This window comes from Notechis scutatus, chromosome 2 (genome assembly GCF_049901735.1).
Source record: "Notechis scutatus isolate UNSWTSFEM ecotype Mainland chromosome 2, rNotScu1.2, whole genome shotgun sequence".
Classification (NCBI taxonomy): Eukaryota; Metazoa; Chordata; class Lepidosauria; order Squamata; family Elapidae; genus Notechis; species Notechis scutatus.
In genome coordinates, this window is record NC_142010.1 from 12,096,114 (window position 1) to 12,116,623 (window position 20,510).

Consider the following 20,510-nt stretch of genomic DNA (forward strand, 5'->3'; position numbering starts at 1 on the left):
TCAGGCTCTTATCGATACACTCCAAACTGGGGGGGGGGGCTGACTTTGGAGGCTCCAGGAGGGAGGAGGACGGTCCCTTTTGGGAACCTTGGGCTGCTCTGAGGTTTAAATGGCAGATTCAGCCTACTTCCCTTTCTCTCTCTATTTCCTTTCTTTTCTCTCTCTCCCTCCCTTTTTCCTTTCTATTCTCTCCCTCCCTCCCTTTTCCTTTCTTTTCTCTCCCACCCTCCCTTTTTCCTTCTTTTCTCCCTGCCTCCCTTTTTCCTTTTTTTCTCTCGCTCCCTCCCTTTTCCCTTTTCTCTCCCTCCCTCTTTTCCCTTTTCTCCCCCTCCCTCCCTTTTTCCTTTCCTTTCTCTCCCTCCCTTTTCCCCTTTTCTCCCTCCCACACTTTTCCTTTCTATTCTCTCCCACCCTCCCTTTTCCCTTCTTTTCTCCCTCCCTTTTTCCTTTTTTTCCCCCACCCTCCCTTTTCCCTTCTTTTCTCCCTCCCTCCCTTTTCCTTTTTCTCTCCCACCCTCCCTTTTCCTCTTTTCTCTCCCTCCCTCCCTCCCTTTTCCTTTCATTTCTCCCTCCCTCCCTTTTCCCTTCTTTTCTCCCTCCCTCCCTTTTTCCTTTCTATTCTCTCCCTCCCTCCCTTTTCCTTTTTTTCTCCCTCTCCCTTTTCCTCTTTTCTCTCCCTCCCTTTTCCTTTCATTTCTCTCCCTCCCTTTTCCTTTCCTTTCTCTCCCTCCCTTCCTTTTCCCTTTTCTGCCTCCCTCCCTTTCTTTTCTCTCCGTCCCTCCCCTTTCTATTCTCTCCCTTCCTCCCTTTTCCCTTCTTTTCTCCCTCCCTTTTTCCTTTCTATTCTCTCCCCCTTTTTTTCTCCCTCTCCCTTTTCTCTCACTCCCTTTTCCTTTCATTTCTCCTTGCCTCCCTTTTTCCTTTCTTTTCTCTCCCTCCCTCCCTTTCCTTTCTTTCTTTCCCTCCCTTTTCCCTTCTTTTCTGCCTCCCTCCCTCCCTTTTCCTTTCCTTTCTCTCCCTCCCTTCCTTTTCCCTTCTTTTCTCTCCGTCCCTCCCTTTTCCATTTTTTCTCCCTTTTCCTTTTTCTCCCTCCCTGCCTTTTCCTTTTTCTCCCTCCCTTTTCCCTTCTTTTCTCCCTCCCTTTCTCTCCCTCCTTTTCCTTTCTTTTCTCCCTCCCTCCCTTTCTCTCCCAACCTTTCTCCCTCCCTTCCTCACCTTTTCTCTCCTTCCCACCTTTTCCGTCCCTCCTTTTCCTTTTTCTCCTTTTCCTTTCTCTCCCTCCTTTTCCTCTTTTCTCTCCCTCCCTTTTCCTTTTCTTCTCCCTCCCTTTTCATTTCTCCCTCCCTCCTTTTCTCTCCCTCCCTCCTTTCCTATCTTTTCTCTCCCTCCCTCCCTTTTCTCCCTCCCTCCCTTTTCCTTTCTTTTCATCCTTTTCCTTTTTTCTCCTTCCCTCCCTTTTTCTCTCCTTTTCCTTTTTCTCCGCCTCCTTTTCATCTCTCCCTCCCTCCCTTTTCTCCCTCCCTCCCTTTTCCTTTTCTCTCCCTTTTTCCTTCTTTTCACTTTCTCTTCTCCTTCCCTCCCTTTTCCTTTCTCCTTCCCTCCCTTTTTCCGTTTCTCTCCTTCCCTCCTTTTCCTTTTCTCTCTCCTTTTTTTCTCCCTCCCTTTCTTTTTCTCTCTCCTTTTCCTTTTTCTCCCTCCATTTTTCCTCTTCTCCTTTGCCCTTTTCTCCTTCCCTTTTCTTCTCCCTCCCTCTTCCTCTTTTCTCTCCCTCCCTTCTTTTCCTTTCTTTCCTCCTTCCCTTTTTCTCTCCTTCCTTTTCCTATATTTTCTCCCTCCCTCCCTTTCCTTTTTCTGCCTCCTTTTTTTCTCTTTTCCTTTCTTTTCTCTCCCTCCCTCCTTTTCCTTTTCCCTCCCTTTTTCTCCCTGCCTCCTTTTCCTTTTTGTCTCTCCCTCCCTTATTCCTTTCTCACTCACTCCTTTTCTCTCCCCCTTTCTTTTCTCTCCCTTTTCCTTTTCTCTCTTTTCCTCTTTCTCTCCCTTTTCCTTTCTTTTCTCCCTCCCTCCCTTTTCCTTTTTTTCTCTCCCACCCTCCCTTTTCCCTTTTCTCCCTCCCTTTTCCTTCCTTTTTGCTCCATCCCTCCCTTTTCCTTTCCTCTCCCTCTTTTTCCCTCCCTCTTTCTCTCCCCCAAACCTGCCCTAGAGGAAACCAGGAGTTCAGAGCGTCTTTTCCAACTAATGATTTTTATTAAAAGGCAGAAAGTTTTCTTCAGCGACCAGGCAACCCCTCTTTTGGGGGGCCCCTTAGGCGAACCCAGACCTCCTCCTATAACGACCTGAAAGAAACATCCTTGAAAGCATCCGGCAGTGGCTGGCAGACTGGATGCCCTTGGAAGGAGTTGTTCCTCATCCGTGGTGGCTTTTGAGAGACGGACAGAGCTTTCCCAACCCTTCACGGTCTTCACGGGCAGCCCGGGTCCCTTCCCCACTCAAACTGCTTCGCATCCATCCCAAAGCCACAAACCCCCTGCCTCCCCTCCCCCTTGGACCCAGGAGAGCTCACATGGGCCTCCCGCCACCGTCCAGGCAGCCCAAGGGCCGGGCAACACATCGCCACCTTCCGGCCGTGGGTGAGTTCCGCTGTCAGCACAGCCTTCCCTCCCGCTTCAGGCCCCCTCGCTCAGCAGGCGAGCCAGTCCAGGGCGGGAGAGGCGGCTGCTGACAGAGGTGAAGCCTCTGTCGTCCATATCCGGCTCTCCCGGGGCAGCCACATTCATGGAGGAGGAATGGGTGAAGAAGTCCCAGGATGCTCCCAGAGTCAGGCACGCGGTTCTCAGTCGTGAGGGGAAGGAGCTCCGAGCGTCAGCTGATCTTCCAGGCGAGGGGGACGGCGCCCCCAAGACCGGCCAGAGCAGCCGAGGCTCCCACCGGGGCCTCCTCTCCCTGGTCTCGGCCCGTGTGGCCTCCCAAATGTCGTGCCCCTCCCCACTCCCCCCCAACGCTCCCCGGGGCCCAGAGGCGGCTGGGCAGTTTCCGGAGCGGCCTCGGCTTCAGAGGCCATCCCGTCCCCCAGCACTGGGCTCCAGGGCCACCCGGCACCGGATGAACCACGGGGGGGTGACATGCTGGGGAGGCCCGTCTCAGCAACCGGACGCTGCCATCCAAGGAGCAGAGTGAAAATTGTCTGACGTTTGAGGAATAAAAAGGGAAGCAAAGCCGGAACCGTCCTTAGAACAGGGTGTCTGTACAAAGGGAGGAAGGGAGCCCGGCCGTCGGCTACGGTGGTGGCAGCTGCTGGCGCCCCTCCGTCTCTGCCCGCCAGCGCTCCAGCGTGTGGATCCTCTTCTCCAGGGCCTCCATCTGCCTATGGACAGCCCCAACTGCGGAAGGAGGCAACCGGGGAGGGTCAGGAGGGGCTTTGGGGGGAAAAAGGGGGAAGGGGCTGCCACCCTGCTGGAACAGACCCACAGGTTGGGGGAGGGGGGTCACGGAAGGGGCCGTCCCACTTACGGTTGCGGAGGACAGAGATGCGCAAGTCTTCCAGCGAGCGGTGAAGGGACTCGAGGGTCACCGGAGGTGGCTGCGCCAGGGCATCGGGTAGGGCCAAGGGGGAGGGGCCAGCAGGGGAGGCACTCCAGACCCCTTCGGCCAGTCTCCGGCGTTTACCTGCAAAGAGAGGGCACCTTCTATGCCTCTGGGAGCACCTGAGCCCCAGGGAGATGGAGCTTTGCTCCTGTGGGGCAGAGGGTTCCGCCCTGGAGGGGGCCGGGGGATGGAACATTTGCCCTAAGTGGCTCCAGGATGGTGCTGGAGAGCTTGACTCCCCAAGACCCTGGGGAGGGCTGGGGTTCACCAGTGGACCCCCACCCTCCCGGGAAGGGGCAGCAGGTGCCTCTGGCCAGCCTGGGGGAAGCAGCCCTGGGCATGCTCCCACTGGCCTTGTTCAGGGCAGCAGGTGGGAGGGGCTGTTCCACATGAGGGCTCGGGTGGGGGAGGGGGAGAAGGCAGAGGTCGGGGGGCCTCCCGGGGCTTCCAGGAGGGGCCCAAGACTGGGGAGGCATGGAAGGACCCGCTCAGCTTACCCAGCAGCCCGTGGGAGGCAGCTTCTCTGGTCCCAAAGTGGGGGTCCCCCTGGTGGAAAGGAAAGTCAGCAATGGCGGCCAGGAAGGGAGCTCAGGCAAAACAAGGAGCTTCTCCGTGGAATTCCTGGCAAACAGGAAGCCCCTCTCGACACCACCCCACCCCCGCCGGTGTCTTCCTTCCTCAGGCGAAGGCGTCCAGAACAGCCACAACTGGGCTTTGCAAGGACCCTTTGGCACAACAGCCGAAGCAGAAAAGGCGGCGAAAAAGGGGTGAGGCCAATATTCCCCCCCCCCACCCGGAAGAAGCAGCCCAGAAACCTTCCTGGCACCATTTTGGGGCTCTTGCTGAGAGGCCGACTCAGAGGCCCCACTCACCAGGGTGCCAGGGCCCGGGGCTGACTTCGGGCAGGGTGGGTGGGGCTGCTGCTGGGGAGGGGGCTCTGGGCTCAGGCCCGGTGCTGCTGCCGCCGCCATCGGCCCCAAGGATGCGCTTGGACTCTGGGCCCCTGGCAAGGCGTGAGGAGGCAGAAGGGTCACGGCAGGCACAGAGTGAGAGAGGGGGGAGCCGGGGTCCTGGGAGCCGGGGTCCTGGCCCTGCGGGGAGGAAGAACCATCAGCGGAGCATCCAGAAGCTCATCAAACCCCACCAGGGGCCCCTCTTTGCAAAGAGCCCCTGCCCCGACCGAAGGAGGGGGGCAAGTGGAGTCCCCCCAAGTCTTCAGGACCAGTCACAGGGCATGCAGGAGCAGCCACAACTGGCAGGGGGTTGTGGCATCAGATGGCCAACAATTCTGCTGCCCGCAAGGGCCGAGGAAGGGGCAGCAGAGAAGGGGCCCATCCGTGACCTCTCAGGGAACACACACACGCACACACACACCCTCCGAATATGAAGACCTTTGCCAGCTGAAACCTTCAATTTCCCCGCAAGTGGGCAAGGGAAATGGGGCACACAAACACACACACACACACCCCTCCAGGCTTACCTGGGCTCCTCCGTCCTGTGGAGCCGATTCCCCCAGGATGCCCAGGCTGGTGTCCAGAGCTCCGAGGGGGGCAGGAAACAGATGCGGGGGCAGGAACTGGCCGGGGGCCGGAGGAGGGCTCGGGAAGGTGCCCAAAGAGGCCCTTGTTGCGCTTTGGGGCTGAGGCAGCCAAGGGGAAGAGGCGGGCACCTAGCGAACAAGATGGGCCGTCAGGCTACGAGACAGGGGTGGGAGGGGCACCGACTCCAAGGCGAAAGGGGGCGGACCCAAGATGAGGGCCAGCGGCTTCTCCAGACCTGAACCCACCACACAGGAATTTTCCCACCCAGACGTGGGAGGGGAAAAGGACTCTTCCTCCCGTTTAGGATCGGCACAGCTGCAAACCGATTCTGCAGGAGTATATTTGCCCTGCCCGCCTTGGAGAGTCACGCTATGAACATCTGAACAGGGTGAGGTCCACACAGTGTAGCATCTGGGTGCGGAGAAGGGCTGGGGGAAGGGGGAACCAACCGCCGGAGCCGCTTCCTCGCCGTGGGTCTGAGCAGGCGGGCTTGTCTGGGGGGCTGCCAGGGGGTCCAGCGAAACGGGAGAGGTCTGGATGGTCCAAATGGACATGGGGTTCAGCGGAGGGACACCTGCAAAAGGTACCCCAGGACAGCTCAGCCGGCTGCGTCTGAACGCCATGGGCTCCCAGCCCCAACTCTAGCCATGAGAGTCACCCTGGCAGTGAAATCAACGGCTTCACACGACACCCTAAACTCCAGATCTGGGTTAAGCAAAGACAGAAAAACTGCCCTCCCGCAAGAAGCAGGGAAACTCGCAAAGGCTCAAGGGAAGACTAGCTTGACGCCACCCGCAGAGAGAAACCTTTTGGACTTCCCCAAATCACCCGTCCAATTGGGGAAGGGAGGCAGGGGGCTGTGCCTGCAAAGAGACTCAGAGCCAGTCGGGCGACCGAGGCTCCCCGCCCTGGGCCCCCTTTGGCCGGGCCGAACAGAAGAAGCCGAATCCTTTGCTGGAACGATGGTGGGAAACGGCTCCATCGCTTCAGCCTCTCCCGTCCGAGTTGGCTTCCCTGTCCGGGTTCTTGGGGTTAGGAAAAGCTGCCGCCGAGATGGGAAGGCTGGCTACAAATAGCGAAAGTGAAAGCAAGTATACCTGGGGGGTCCTGGGTGGGGCTCGGAGGCACTTCTGGGGCGGCCAGCTGACTGCCTGCAATAAAAACACACAACCCTCTTCAGCCTCTTCAACCGCGTTTCTGCTGAAAGACAAAGTCATCCGAGTAGAAAACTGACCAGGTTAAGAAGAGCCTCGCATCTTGGCCAAACTCGGTCAGGAGGGTTTGCTCATTAGCCTGGCTCGAAAGGGCTTCTCAGTTCCTGCAACTCACCCTCACCCTAACCACCCTGGAGGATCATCAAAGCCAACTTGCTTCCACCCAGGGGTGGGATTCAATTTTTTTTACGATCGGTTCTGTGGGCGTGGCTTGGTGGGCGTGGCAGGGGAAGGATACTGCAAAATCTCCATTCCCTCCCCACTCCTGGGGGAAGGTTACCCCCAGTTCTCCAAACTACTCCAAATTTCCGCTACCAGTTCTCCAGGACTGCTCAGAACCTGCTGAATGCCACCTCTGCCTTCCGCCCACAAAGGCTCCCTTAATGGAAATTAATGGTCTTGCAATTTGAAGGGATCGTCTGTGGGGAGCATCCCGAGGGAATAATCCGAACCCACATGGCCTTCAGGGGGGGAGAGCTGGGAGGTGCCCCAGGCACGAGGGACAGGGAGGGCCTCTCAGGACCAGGCTGAGGGACTTCGAGGGTGTCTTCGGACTGTTCAGAAAAGGAGATTTCATCATGGCCGCCGAAGCCCTGAGAGGGAAGAGACCAGCTGTCCAGCTCAATTGGCTTCTGAGTGGTCAGTAAACACTCAGACCTCGGAAGGAATAAACCCCATATGCTTAAAATGGGCCACCCGGAGGAGGAGAAGGGATACAGGACCAGAACTGGGGCATTTTATCACCGGAAGGCAGCCGCACAGAGAGTTCCCCTTCTATTCGTCCACTGATTATATCCCACGGATGTTCCTGCCCATCTCACAGAAGGCAATTCTGGGTGGCGCACAAGAAGAGCCACTGAAAATCATCTTTTTTGAGAAAAAATCAGTCCACGACTGAAAACACCAATCCAGGCATTCTTTATTTCCACCACCCCACAAGTGAAGGGGGAGAAGATTCGCCTCTTGGGGCTCAGGGGAATGCAGCTCCCCCGCCTGTCAGGGAAGGAGACAAGGACGCCGGCCATGTTGGGGTGTCAAGGTTAAACTCTGGACAACGGAGGCTGGAAACAGGGGCTTGGGCTGCCTCAGGGAATAGCCGAAGGGTCGTCCCCCCCGGGGCCACGATCCAAGGCAGCCCAGGGGGAGGGCCGAGAACAGCTCCCAGCCAGGGTGGGGGAGGGAGCAGCCGAAGGAGAAGAGGAGGAAAGACGGCAAGTGGCAGTCAGGGAGGCCAGAATGAACGCTCCCGGAAACAACCAAGAGGTGGTTGGCCTGGCAGGGAGGATCCCCTACAGGGCGGGAAAGGGCACAAAACACGCCCAGCCCTGATCCGGGAGATCTGCCAGACCCATCCCTGATCTGGCCGAGAATCAAGTCGATTCCGGCAGTGGAACAAAAGCGGGGTGGTGGTGGTGGTGTTTCTCCTCCCTCGGGGACAGAACTTCCCTGCGGGGAATCCAGAGTCGGTCACTTCACAAGCCGGACATCAGCAGACAAGGGTTTTGCTCCTGAAGCTGCAATCCGGCGGTCGAATTAACCGCCATGTTGAGTTGGAAGGTTGGAGGGAAAAATTAAAGAGCAGCAAACCACCACAAAAAACGGCAGACCAAAATCCTTCCTTTGAGAAGCTGGGAAGGGAGGCGGAAAAGCCCCCAACACTGCAGTGGCCCTCATTCTGGCCCACACACACACACACACACACACACACACACACACACAGGAACACAACCTGGACTTTTCCAACCCCAGTGAGGACATTTTGGAAACAGACCTACACAACGGATCAGCAAAGCAAGCACAACAGAGAAGTGAAGGCTTCGTAACGCCCGGTTCCCTGCTGGACTCCACAGAGCGAAAAGATGCCGCCCGAGACGGGGCAGTTTTGTTAAAAACGGCTCTGTTAGCCAAAAGGCAGAGCCTGCGGCCAGCTGGACCGGAGGCAAGGAACACGCTGCGATGGAAGACTCTTCACAACTGGCAGAACCACAACTGCCCAGAAAGCCACCGAGGAAGCCCCAAGGAGCCCGGAGAAGCCATCGTCCCAGAGGCCCACCTAAAACGGAGGGACAAGCGGTCATTCAAAGGGACAGCTGCCCGTCTCTTGCCTTGAACTGGTCCAGCCTGTCAATCAACCATCCTTGAACGTCCAGGACCTTTGAAAGACAGCTGTGACCCAGGGCAACCCGAAGGAGCAACGGGTGGAAGCCAACCGACCTCCAGAGAAACATTTTATTGGGAGGGGGGAAGCAACCGTTACACCCCAGCCAGTGGACACAAAACATCCCAGAAAGCATCCCGGCTGAGGGAAGGACCCGTCTTCCACACCAGGACCAGGAAGCTGCCCCCAAGGGCGGCCTGCTCTTCCCGCCAACTTTCAGGGAGCCGTCAGCAACACGTAGCAGCTGCAGCCAGGAGACCCTGCCCAACCTTGGCGAGAGGAAGCCCACCTCTCACAAAACCCGGCTGTTTTGATAGGGGAGAAATTCTTCTCAAGCAGCGGCCAGAGTTGATGCCATGCCTGCCCCAACCTGGGTTCTTAGGAAAGAGAGACCCTCGACTCCAGTTGGGCGAGAGATATACTTTTACTGAGAGACGAGGGGTTACAACGCAGCAAAGCCAGAACTAAAAATCTGCACCTGAAAGTTCCCCCGTTAACTTTCCCTTCCTCGTTCCTCTCCGTCATCTCTCTACTACCCAGTTACGTTCAAACGAACGGTTTTGGTAGATCAAGAGGGGCCGTTCATTCCACTTCCCGGCCCCTGGCCTTGAGACAATCAGCTGATGCCTCAGGAAAGCACAACGGGTTCCCGGGCAGCTCCCTCCCCCTCCCCACAGTCCATAGCAAGCTGGCATCTACCCAAGTGAGGAGGGCACTTCTCCAGAGGGGAAAAGCAGGCAACGAGTTCCCCCGGTTCCCAAGACACGCCCAGACCCAGAGGTCTCCCCGTTTCCCCTGGCTTCCCCGCGGAGGACTTACCGAGAGGCACCGCAGGCTGGGCTGGTCCCCTGGGTGAGGCCTGGGCGTCTGCGATGCCTTGCTTGTGGCCCCGGAGGGCCCTCTTCTCCCTCAGTTCCTTCTCTATTTTGAAGAGCTTCACCATAATTAGGCAGCAATACACGTCCTGGGAAGCAACGACGGTTCCACCTCAGAGCCAGGCGGGAACTTCTCGCCCAAAGGCGGCGCCAGAAGAGTTGCAGCCGCAGAATCAGTGGAGGAGCAACTGGGAGGATGGGAGGAAGGCGGAGCCTCTGTCCTCCCCTTCCGCGTCCCAGGCCAGGAAGGAGGGCAGCGGAGGGGAGAGGGCAGGCAGCTGCGTCCGCTGGGCCAGGCGGAGGACAGCAGGGAAAGGAGCCCTCGGCCATCCCGGGTGAGCCCTGAAGGACCGGGTGATGGGTAAGTGAATTTCGCCTTGTTCTGTAACCTTTCCTGGCACAGTTGCTAAGTGAATCACTACAGTTAAGTTAGTGCCACGGTCATTCAATCTGGATTTCCCCATTGCCTTTGCTTGCCCGGAGATCAGGTGACACCCTCCCCCCGGACGCTGCAGTCGTCATAAATGCGAGTTATTTCCCAAGGGTCTTGATGCTGGCCACGTGACCAAGGGGATGCGGCAACAGTCGTAACTGTGAAAAACAGTCACATCCCTTTTTTTTCTACTGCCACTGTAACTTCGACCGGTCACTAAACAGACTGTTGCAAGTCTAGAGCTGTGCCGATGGCTGTCTCCTCCCTGGGCCTCAGCAGAGCATTCAGCAGCTCAGCTCTTAAAGAGCACCCAAGACCGCCCCGCCTTCCAGCTCGAGAGGGGTCCCTGGAGGCCTCTGCCTGGGCTCTTCCCCTTGGGAGGCGGGAGGTGAGGTTGCCAGGGGAGGCACAAGGCTGGGTGGGGAGACCCCCCCAAAGCCCAGGCAGAGAGAAACCACCTGAAGCCCAGGTCTGGCTGGTCAGTCCCGGGTGGGGAGCCCCGGCTGGGCAGGAGCGCGGGAGAAGGGGCCTCCTTCCGGGTGAGGAGGAGGAAGAGAGCCTGGCCACCTACCCAGTGGTTGGTCGACTGGTAGACGTCCCCTTCCACCTTCTTGGCGTAGGACACCACCTTCTCCACCTGGTGATCCTTCAGGAGGGCCAAGTCAGGAGTGGGGAAGATGGCATGGACCCTGCGGGGTGGGGGGGAAAGACCGCCGGCCTTCAGCAGGACTGGCAAAAACATGGGCACGGCAGCCGCCACGGCGGCCAGATGGATGGACTGTGGTGGCGGTGGTGGTTTTTTTAGATCCCAAAGGTGCCTTTTCGGGAGGTGGCAGACTCCTCTTGAAAAAGCACCCTTGGGAGAAGCATGGGAGGCCTGGAGGACTGAAAATCTCCATGGAGGTATTTAAAAAAAACACTATTTCTATAGTCCCCAAGATGCTGCAAGGAGGGTGGAAAGCCAGGAAACCCGGATTTTGTTTAGAACCCCCAAAACTCCAGCAGACGGAGATGTTGGGAGCAGAACAAAAGGCAGAGCGATCGGACACGTCTATTTTTCTTATATTTCTCCCCACGAAACATCAGAGCCTCTCCCCCCTTTTCTTTGCCATTTCCTCGCTGCCCCTTCCAAGCTGCAGCCCAGCACAGTTCAGCCCCCCCGCAGCAACCCCAAAGGGTTACTCACAGCCTCTGCACCACGTAATCGCGCAGGTCCTGGTCGGTGTTTTCGTACCAGTCCTTCCTCTGCTGGAAATGGGAGTGCGGAATCGCTCGTAGCGCCAAATACTGGAAGCGCCCAGTCCCGACAGCGGGTGCCGCTTCTCCGGTTGGGGGGCTGAAAAATGGACCACAAAAGACGCCCTGCAGCTTCTCACTTGCGTCCCAGAGCCGGAAACTAAACCCTGAGTAGCAGCCTCAGGCCGTGAGGGCCGGTGGTCGTCTCAGGGCTGAGGGAAAAAGAACTAGGGGGTAGGAAGCGCTTGGGGAAACGAAAGCTAAGGACCCTTTGGGTGAACGGTCCCAGAAGTCCCACCTCGCCCCCTCCCCTACCGTCCCAGGATGGGCCTCTTACTTTGGCGCCCCAGGTGTCGCCGGGAGAGCCGGAGAGGAAAGGCCCGGCTGTCTGATTCCTCCAACCTCAGCATCCCCGGGTGCAGCGGCTGCTTGAAGAGAAGGTTCCCCCCGTTAGCTCGGAGAGAAGGAAGGCCAGCAGGTGGGCAGACAGATACACGGACAGCTACCAGGCCGGGCTCCGGAGCTCCCACCCTCCCTCTGGCCACTGGCTGCTGGGCTCCACAGAAAAGAGGGCTCATCCAAGAGGGCACCCAACAGGCCCAGGAAAAAGGACAAAGGCGAAAGGAAAGCTATGAAGAATGGCCTGGGGGTGGGGAGGGGGCCAGTTTTCTCCCACTCCTCCATCACCACCAGCACAGCTGAGGGTGGGGAGGGCTGAGTCAGGGAGATCTCACCCCAAACACAGGACTTACTCCATCCAGGGAAGGAGTCCCGTTTGCAGCAGTGCGAGGAGGAGGAATCGGATCCTGAGCGGGGAGCCCCAGAGGGGGAGGGACCCATGGATTCAGCTACGGGGGGGCGGGGGGGCTGGTCCTCCGCAAAGCCAGGCACCACCCAGGATGGAGGCAGCCAACGCAGCGCCTGTGGGAATCTCACGGAGCAATGCCAGCCTGGCTGCTCTCTCTGTCTCTCAGCCGAGGGAGGCCTGGGGCATCCCCGCCTCTTTGGAGCCCCACCGTGACCATTTGGGAGACCTGTGGGCTTCCAAGTCCCAGAATTCCCCAGCCACCACAGCTGGCTGTGGAATTCTGGGAGTTGAAGTCCACAGCAGAGGTGGTGTATTCAGCAGGTTCTGACCAGTTCTGGAGAACAGTGAGTGGAACATTTGAGCAGTTCAGAAAGCCACCTCTGACTGGCTCTGTGTCCCACTGACTCCCAGCTGGGTCTCCTTTGGTTGCCCTGCAGAGGAGAACGGAGCTGGAAAGCAGGTCAGTGGGGTGGGGAGGGAAGGGGGATTTTGCAGTATATCCTTCCCCTGCGCCCCCCACCAGGCCACACCGACTGCTAGTAACACATTTTCAATCCCACCGCTGGTCCACAGGCCTTTAAGTGGCTACGGCTGGACCCCGACCATCGGGCCCAGCAGGCTCCCCTTGCCTGCCGCCCACAGCCTCCCCCCCTCACCAGCCTTTCTCCCTTGCTCTCCCCACAGATTCCCCGCCCTCCCCTGCCACCATACCTGGCTCGGGGGCGCCCCTCCTGGTCCAGCCGCCGTCCCACCTCTCCATCCTGGGGGGCGCCTTGGCCGGGGCTGCCTCCTCCGGGGGCCGCGCCCACCAGGCCTCCACCTTCCTCTGCAGGGCGAGGCAGTAGGCCTTGAGGTCCTCCTGCATCAGGTGCGCCTCCTTGAAGGGGATCTTCCAGAGCTCCTCCTGCATGGCCACCACCTTCCCCTGCAGGGCCACGGCCATCTCGGGCGGCGTCTCCTGGAGGCTCTCGCGCACCGCGTGCACCTTCTTCTGCAGCGCCGTCACGATGCCCGGCAGGGCGTAGAGGATGCGAGGCAGGCCGCTGAGGTTGTCCTCCAGGATCTCGTCCAGTGCGTGCTCCAGGTCGGCCAGCTTCTCCTGCACGGCGCCCTCCTCCTTGCGTGGCATCTTCCAGAGGGCCCGCTGCATGTCGCCAACCTTCTTCCAGAGGGGGCTCCAGAGCACATTCCACAGGTAGTAGGAGAGCACGCTGATCTTCTTCTTGGCGATCTCGCGCAGCGCCCCGCGCAGCTCCTCCGCCTTGGCCCACAGCGGCTCCCGCAGGGCCGAGCCGGCCAGCGCCTCCCGCAGCCCGTCCGCCTCGGCCAGCAACGCGTCCGCCTCAGCCAGCGGCTCCGTCCAGAAGTCGGTGGCGGCCTGGCGCAGCGCCTTGGCCTTGGCGCGCAGCAGCAGCACCTCCCGCACGGGCAAGGCACGCAGGGCCGCCTGCAGGGCCGCCAGCTTCTCCCGCAGCGCCTCCCGGTCGGCCAGCGGGGCGGCAGCGGCGGCCTCGTGCAGTGCTCGCAGCTCCTCGGCCAGCGCCACCACCTTCTCCTCGCGGTCCAGGTCGGCGGCCAGGAGGAAGACTTCCGTCTTGAGCGCCCAGACCTTCTCCAGCAGTGCCGCCGCCTCGTCCTCCCAGCGCCCACCGCGCAGGGCGCTCAGCTGCTCCTGCCAGGTGTCTGGCCGGGCCCGCGCAAAGGCCTCGTCCCAGTGCCCCCAGCATGGCCAGCAGCTCGCCCGGCTCCTCGGCCTCCTCGGGGCTCCCGGCAGCGCCTGGCGCAGCGCCTGCGGCTGCTTCAGCAGGGCGAAGACCTCGTCGAAGGGCGCGCTCTGCAGGGCGTCGCGCATCTCCTCCAGCGAGCGCCACCGCGGGCCGCCGCCGCCCTCCGCCACTGCCGCCGTGCCCTCACCCTCCTCCAGGGCGCGCAGCAGCGGCAGCAGCCCCGCCGTCTCGGCCTCCCCTCCGGCGCCTCCTCCGCGGCTGTCGGTGGCGGCTCCTGCTGCAGGGCGGCGCTCAGGGCCTGCGCCTCCCGCCGGGCCGCCTCGGCCTCCTCCAGCGGGGCGGCCCAGAGCGCCTTCTCCAGCCAGGCCACCCACCAGCTGTCCGTCTTCTCCAGCAGCGCCAGCGCCCTCTCCAGCGGCGGCCGCAGCTCCTCCAGCGGCGCCTCGGCCAGGCAGTCCCGCAGGGCCGCCGCCTTCTGGCGCAGCGGGCCCGGCCGGCCGGCCCCGCGCAGCGCCGAGCGCGCCTCCCCGCGCAGCGCCCCGGCCCGCTCGGCCCAGCCGCCCTCCTGCTCCAGCAGCGCGTCGCGCAGGGCCAGCAGCTGCCGCACCCGCGCCCGGCCCTCCCGCGCACCGCCCGCTCCAGCCCGCGCAGCGCACCGCCCAGCCGCTCGCCCAGCAGCTGCTCCAGCGCCAGCTGCAGGTCGCCGCCCTTGGCGATCAGGTCCCCGACGCCGCCGGGCTCCCACAGCGCCTCGGCCAGCGCCTCCCGCTGCGCCGCCGCCTTGGCCTGCGAGGCCGCCTCGGCCGCCGACACCACCCGCGCCCCGCCCGCCCCGCCCCGCCGCCCTCCGGCCGGCCCAGGCCCGGCGTCGGAGGCGGCGTCGGGGCCGGCGGGGTCTCGCCCTTCTTGGCCACGGCGAAGGCGGAGGCCAGGGCCCGCTGGCGCAGCGCCTGCATCTCCCGCAGCAGCGCCATCTCCAGCCGCAGGAAGGTCTGCAGCCGCTCCTGCTGGGCCTCCGAGAGCGGCCCGGGCCGGGCCAGCAGCGCCTCCCGCCCGCGCCGCGCCTCGCTCAGCTGCTCCAGGCAGCCCTCCAGGCTCATCCGGGGCAGCTTCACCTCCCGCCGCCAGCGGGCCCGCACCGGCGCCGAGACCCGCTCGCCCAGCAGCGCCTCCGCCTCGGCCAGCAGGCACGCCATCCACTCCGGAGAGAAGGCCGGCGCGGCGCCCCCGACCGGACCCGCCGAGCCCGGCTCCATCGCCGCCGCCGCCGCCGGACCACCGCGCGCTCTTCCCGCCCAGCTCCGCCGGCGCTTCCGGGGCGGAGCGGCGGCTGCGCCTTTTTCCCTGCGCGCCCCCGCGGGGAGGGAGGCAGGCAGGGCCGGGCCGTCGGGAGCTCGGGAAAGGCGGCTCTCAGGCGGCCGGAAGCCCGAGCGGGGTGGCGGGGAGAGGGGGACCCGGCCACACCCGCATGGGGCCTGCAGGGCCGAGTCCAGGCCCCACCTAGGGGAGAAGGGAGCCGCGGGGTCCCTGGGGGGCTAGCAGCCTAAAACCGGCCCCGGATTGAGGGAGGACCGGGGAGGGGAAGCCCTCCCCTGCCCCAGGGCTTGGGGGTGTCTTTCCAGAGGCTCCTGCAAGCAAGGGGAGCCGCATGGGGAGGGCACAGCTGGGTCTCCCCACCCAGCCTCACGGGGGGGCGCCGCTGGTTCTGCAGAAGGTTCCGGTCCATCCAGGGCTACAAAATGGCGGGCAAAGGAGGGCGAGAACCCCTTGGACTTGGAGGGACGTTTGCGTGTTTGCCCAGAGTGGCTTCCCTTCCGACGTCGCCGCTTGTTTGCGTGACTGGGTTTCATCGCTTGGAGTGCTTGGAAAGACTTCAGGGGCGACGTTTGGCCTCCTACCTGGCTTCTTGACTGACACACACACACACACACACACACAAGCCCTCCCCCGGTCCCCGTCAAACAGGCTGGTGGGCCCGGTGATGCTCTCCTGGGATCCCCTCTTGGAAGACCTCCAGGGAACGGAGGGAAGCCGGCTAATGGCAGCTCCTGAAGGCAGGGAGGAAGGCGGAGCCATTGCGCCCCCACCTCCCAGCCCAGGAGGATGGAGGGCAGGGAAGGGGGGTGCAACTGCTGGGTCGGGTGGGGGGCTCCATCCCCAAAGCCACAAGGGGGCCTTAAGCCCAGGCAGCAGAGTGGGGGGTGGGTAGGCAAGGGCTGACTGGCTGCAGAACCCACCCTCCCCCGCTGTGGAAGCAACAAAGGCCCCCCTTCCTCTCATGGCCCAGGCGGTGGCCACCTGCTGGGCCACAGAAGCCCCCCACTCCCTCCCAGTCTGGGAAAGCAGCGGGTGTGGTGGGTGCCTCCGGGCGGCCTATCCAGAGGGAAGTCCATATTGTGTGCAGCTGGACACATCGTCCACTTTCCCATTAAACAACGGAAGGGCAATCAAATTCATGGATTGGCAAGAACTGCCCGGCTTACGAAGCTGCCCAGTTGTGGGCCCTGACCCAGTCACCCCAGCTGAGCTGCCTCCAGGAGGGTCTTTCCCCCCACCTTGCCCCACCTGCCTCAGCCCTGGCACACACACACACACAGAGAGAGTTTGATGCTGGCTGCATTCCCAGAGGGAGCAGATGAAGCCCCCTCCCCGGATGGGGCTCGGATCCCCTCGGGATGACTGCTCCACCGGGCATCCCCAGTGGCCCCCCAGACCCTCCCCTTTGGGCCCAGCTGAGCGCGTCCCACCGCAGAGCCCTGCCAGTCCCTGGAAAGCCCCATTGTGCCAACCTTCCCCCCTCCCCAAGGGAAGCCGCCTCGGCCCAGTCCCAGAATGAAGTGGTGTCAGAAAACCCAACGGCCTCTGAATTGAAACCAAAGTCCTTCCAGTGCCAGAGAAAAATGGCCTGCCTGGGAAACGGAGGCGAAGAAGCTGCCATCAGAAATGAGAGCATTGGGGGCTCCCAAGCTGCCCCTGGCCCAGAGCCCCCACAGCCCAGCCAAGGGCCCTGCGGTGCTGGCTCTCCCTCAGAAACTGCGGCCCACCCGGGAAGGAGGCCCTGGAGGCAGCCAGGAAGCCCAGGCCTCCCGGGGGGGCATCTTGCTGAACAGCCCCACCTCATGGTCTCTTCTGGGAGATCAGTGAGCAGCGAGGGGGGCAGCGGTGACTCCTGGGTGGGTCCGCAGGGGCCGGGAGCCCCTCCCTGAGAATGGGCTGTGCCCACCTTCACTCAACCCCCATTTGGACTCACCTGGGCTCAGAATGGAAGGGGGGAGGGTCTCCCCTCCCTCCTTTGCAGAGCTGAGCAGAACAGGCACCTCCAGCCCAGCCCCCACATGGTCCACAAAACCCTAGTGCCCGAAGGGACCCTTGAGGCCATCCAGTCCACACTCACGCGCGGCCAAACGTTTCCCAGCTCTTCACTTGTCTCAGTCGTTCTCAGCGCTCAAAAATCAACAGTGGACGGGAAGAATTCTTTGCAACTTGGAAATTGTATTTCGCGGGAGGCCTCGGCTGCCCCTTCGGCCGCCGCACTCGGCCGGCTCTTACATGCGGAGCAATTCCACTGGGGTGGTTTACAATTCCACCCTTTCACTCCCGGCGTCCTGCCGTTCGTTTCCCCGCGTGTTCCTGGGCACCTCACCCTTTCCTAGAATGGGGCTTCGTTTCCAGGATGAGGAGGGGACTGGAGACTAAGACATATGAAGAACGGTTACAGGAACCGGGCCTGGCTAGTCTAGGGAAGAAGAGAAGGACCGGGGGAGACAGGAGAGCAGCCTTCCAAGATTTGAGGGGCTGCCCCAGAGAGGAGGAGGAAGGGGCCAAGCTATTTTCCAAGGTACCTGAAGGCCAGACAAGGAATCATGGATGGAAACTGATCAAAGGGAGATACAACCTGGAAATAAGGAGAAACTTTCTGACCGTGAGAACAATCAACCGATGGAACAGAAGTGGCCTTTGGAAATTGTGGGAGCTTCATCCCTGGAGGTTTGGACTGCCATCGGTCAGAAATGGTGTAGGGTCTCCCGCTTGGGCGGGGGGAGTTGGACTAGATGACCTACAGGGTCCGTCCCAACTCTGATTACCTGTTTATCTTCTGACCTTCCAGGGATATTTCTGGCTTCCAGGCTGAGGTGCCCCCCACCCAACCCACCCAGCCACTCCCCCACCCCGTCCTCCATCCCATGCCTGGAGGGCCCCCTCCTGGCCCCCCTTCGCTCCTCTCTCTCCCCCGTCGGGTGGTGGGACCCCAGGAGGCGGCCTTCCCAGCCGCTGAAGCCCCCCAGCCGTTTGGCTGGCCAGCACAACCCCCGGCTGTTCCTGGAAGCCCCTCCCCAAGCACAGGCTCTGTTCGCTGAGCACCAGCAGCCCCTCAAGGGGTCCCAACTCCCCCCCCCCAAGAGAAGAAGGCCCTTCACGTTGAGGCCCCAGGAGGACTCGGCTCCACTCCTCCTGCCAAGAGGGCCTGCCCTGCAGAAGAGATTTGGCCTCTTGACCGCTGCAGCAGGAGCAGCCCACAGAGTAGCAGCATTTCCATCCGAGCAATTCCTAGCCCACGTGGAGCTTTTGGGGGTGGAAGGGGGGTCATTGGCAGAGGAGGGGATGGGAAAATCTGCTTCCGTATCTCAACCCTCCCCCCTTGGATGGTGTTCTGCTTCTGGCAGCAGCAGCCCCTCCCCCCTACTTGTAGGTCCAGCAGGCGGTGGCCCAGCCCTGTCCCTTGCAGAGCTCCTTGTGCTTCAAGAAGCAGCTCTGGACGCGGAACTTGCGTCCGCAGTCCTGGCAGGTGTGCAGGTTCCCGTCGTGGGTCTTCATGTGCTCCGTCAGGTGGTGCTTCAGCTTGAACTTCTTGGGGCAGACGGAGCAGCCGAAGGGCCTCAGGCTGAAGGTCAGCATGATGTGCCGGTCCCGCTTGGGCTTCACGGCGAAGCGCTTCCCGCACAGGCAGCCGAACTTCTTCCCGTCCGGCGCGGACATCAGCTTGACGGGCGCGTGCACCACCTGGCCGTGCACGGTGTGGCCCAGGATCTCGTTGCCGTGCAGGTCCACGGGCTTCCACGAGCTCTCGGGGAAAGCTGCCACGGAGTCGGCGGAAAGAGCCGTGGACGCCCCGCCGGGCAGCGGGAGGTAGCCGAGCGGCTCCCCGGCCTGGATCTCCGGCTGGCAGAGGCCCGGCACCTCAGTCACGCCGGGGGACTTCAGGAAGCCGGCCTCGGAGAGGCAGGAGGCCGGGCCGCCCCCCAGAGCGGAGGAAGGGGCCTCCTCGGGGTCAAAGCGTTCCTGCTTGATGAAGAAGACCTTGGGGGCCTCGTGGGGCGAAGCGAAGGCCGGGCCCGGCTCCCTGGACCCTTTGCCAGGACGGGCCCTGCCGCGGCGGTCCTCTTCCTCCGCCACCACCACCTCCTCCTCCTCCTCGTCCAAAACCACCTTCACCAGCCGGTCAGCCGAGCCGCTGGTGCAGATCTGGGCCTGCCGCTCCTCCTCTTCCTCCTCCTCCTCTTCTTCCTCCTCCTCTTCTTCCTCCTGGGACACCCGGATCTTCACCACCTCCTCCTCCTCCAGGCGGTGCGGGCGGCGGGCGGACCCTCCTCCTCCTCCTCCGTCCTCCCGGAGGCCCGGGCGGTGGCTGCTGCTGCTGGGGGTCTCGGCGGCGGCGGCGGCGGCGCGGGGGTCCAGGGGCCGCGGGCGTAGGCGAGGGGCCCCCCGGCCGCCTCCAGCTCCTTGAGGACGCCCGAGCACTGGTCCACCACCTGCCACATCTGCAGCCCGCTGGCCGCCAGCAGGTGCCCCGGGAGGGCGTCGAGCAGCAGCCGCAGCCGCCCCGAGTAGATGAGCTGCAGCAGGTTCTCGAAGGCCTCGGGCTCGATGGCGCCGGGCAGGACGAGGCGGCCGGCGTCGCGGAGCAGCAGCTTGTCGTGGAAGTAGGGCGAGGCGGCGGCCAGGACGCTCTTGTGCGCCTGGAAGACGCGGCCCTGCACGTGCACCGACAGGTCGCAGAACTTGCCCTCCAGCCGGTGCCGGTTCAGCGACTCCAGCAGCCCCGCCGCGTAGTGCGGGAACTCGATCTGCACGCTGCGCGCGCCCGCCGCCGCCGCCTCCATGGCCGCCGCTGCTGCCGCCGCCGCCGCCGCCGCGGGAAAAGCCCAGGCGAGCCTCCCCGGGAACTGGGTGCACCCTCTGCGCACGCGCGGGAAAGGAGGAGGAAGAGGAGCAGCAACGGGGGAAACCGGAAGAGCGGCCGCCTTCGGAAGCGGCCCCGCCCAATTAGGAGCCGCCGGAAAGAGGCCGCTGCTGCTGCCAGACCTCCCGCCTTTCCAGACCCAATCAGGAGGGGGCGGAGCTTCGAATGGCGTTGGCCGCCCCGTGGCGTCATCGAAGACGGGGAGCCGGGAGGGGTTTGACGACGAGTTGGACCCGGATGTAGATCTGCTCCCCGATTGGCTGCTCGCGGCCGGGAGCGGTGTGTGTGTGTGTGTGTGTTTTGTTTTCCCCTCACTATGTATACCCAGCCACGGGGGTTCGGGCCTTTGCCCTGATTGGCTGGAGCGCCCAGCCACGTGGTCTTCCCTCGTCCCGTCAGTCTGACCCGGGTCCGCTTCCACACGACCGTCTCCTCTTCCTCCCTCCGCGCTGGGCTTCTCCCCGTTCCCTGCGGCGGGAGAGGAGGGGGAGAAGCAGCCGCCCCCCCCCCGTGCGGCCCCCCGACCCCCCCCGCCCGCCCGAGAAGAGACGCGGCGTAAAAGACCAACTGCTTTTATTAAACGTTTTCTTCTGTTGTCACCACACACTCCAGGAAAAAAAAGAGGAGGGAAAAAGAAATGTGACATAAAATAACCCCGAGAGCTGGAGGGGGTGGGGGAAGGGGAAGCAGGGGGGAGGTCTCTGTACAAGGTGGGGGACGCGCACTCGTCTATGTACAGTACAAATCCCGCGTAA

At 62.2% G+C, this 20,510-nt stretch overlaps 2 protein-coding genes across 2 annotated transcripts; both read right to left on the bottom strand.

Moving 5' to 3' along the window:
* Positions 1 to 2,222: 2,222 nt before the first annotated feature.
* LOC113429291 (uncharacterized) lies at positions 2,223 to 14,918 on the bottom strand. Its single transcript, XM_087953350.1, is given in 15 exon segments — positions 2,223 to 3,377; positions 3,508 to 3,663; positions 4,080 to 4,128; positions 4,455 to 4,673; positions 5,063 to 5,251; positions 5,573 to 5,697; positions 6,221 to 6,274; positions 9,315 to 9,459; positions 10,375 to 10,492; positions 10,990 to 11,139; positions 11,377 to 11,464; positions 12,559 to 13,756; positions 13,831 to 14,198; positions 14,201 to 14,458; positions 14,461 to 14,918. Coding segments are annotated over 15 exon segments (3,591 nt in total). The 5' UTR covers positions 14,831 to 14,918; the 3' UTR covers positions 2,223 to 3,273.
* Positions 14,919 to 17,046: 2,128 nt separating this feature from the next.
* Positions 17,047 to 19,762, bottom strand: ZBTB9 (zinc finger and BTB domain containing 9). The gene is given in 2 exon segments (XM_026691081.2): positions 17,047 to 19,238; positions 19,241 to 19,762. Coding segments are annotated over 2 exon segments (1,419 nt in total). The 5' UTR covers positions 19,676 to 19,762; the 3' UTR covers positions 17,047 to 18,254.
* Positions 19,763 to 20,510: the final 748 nt, after the last annotated feature.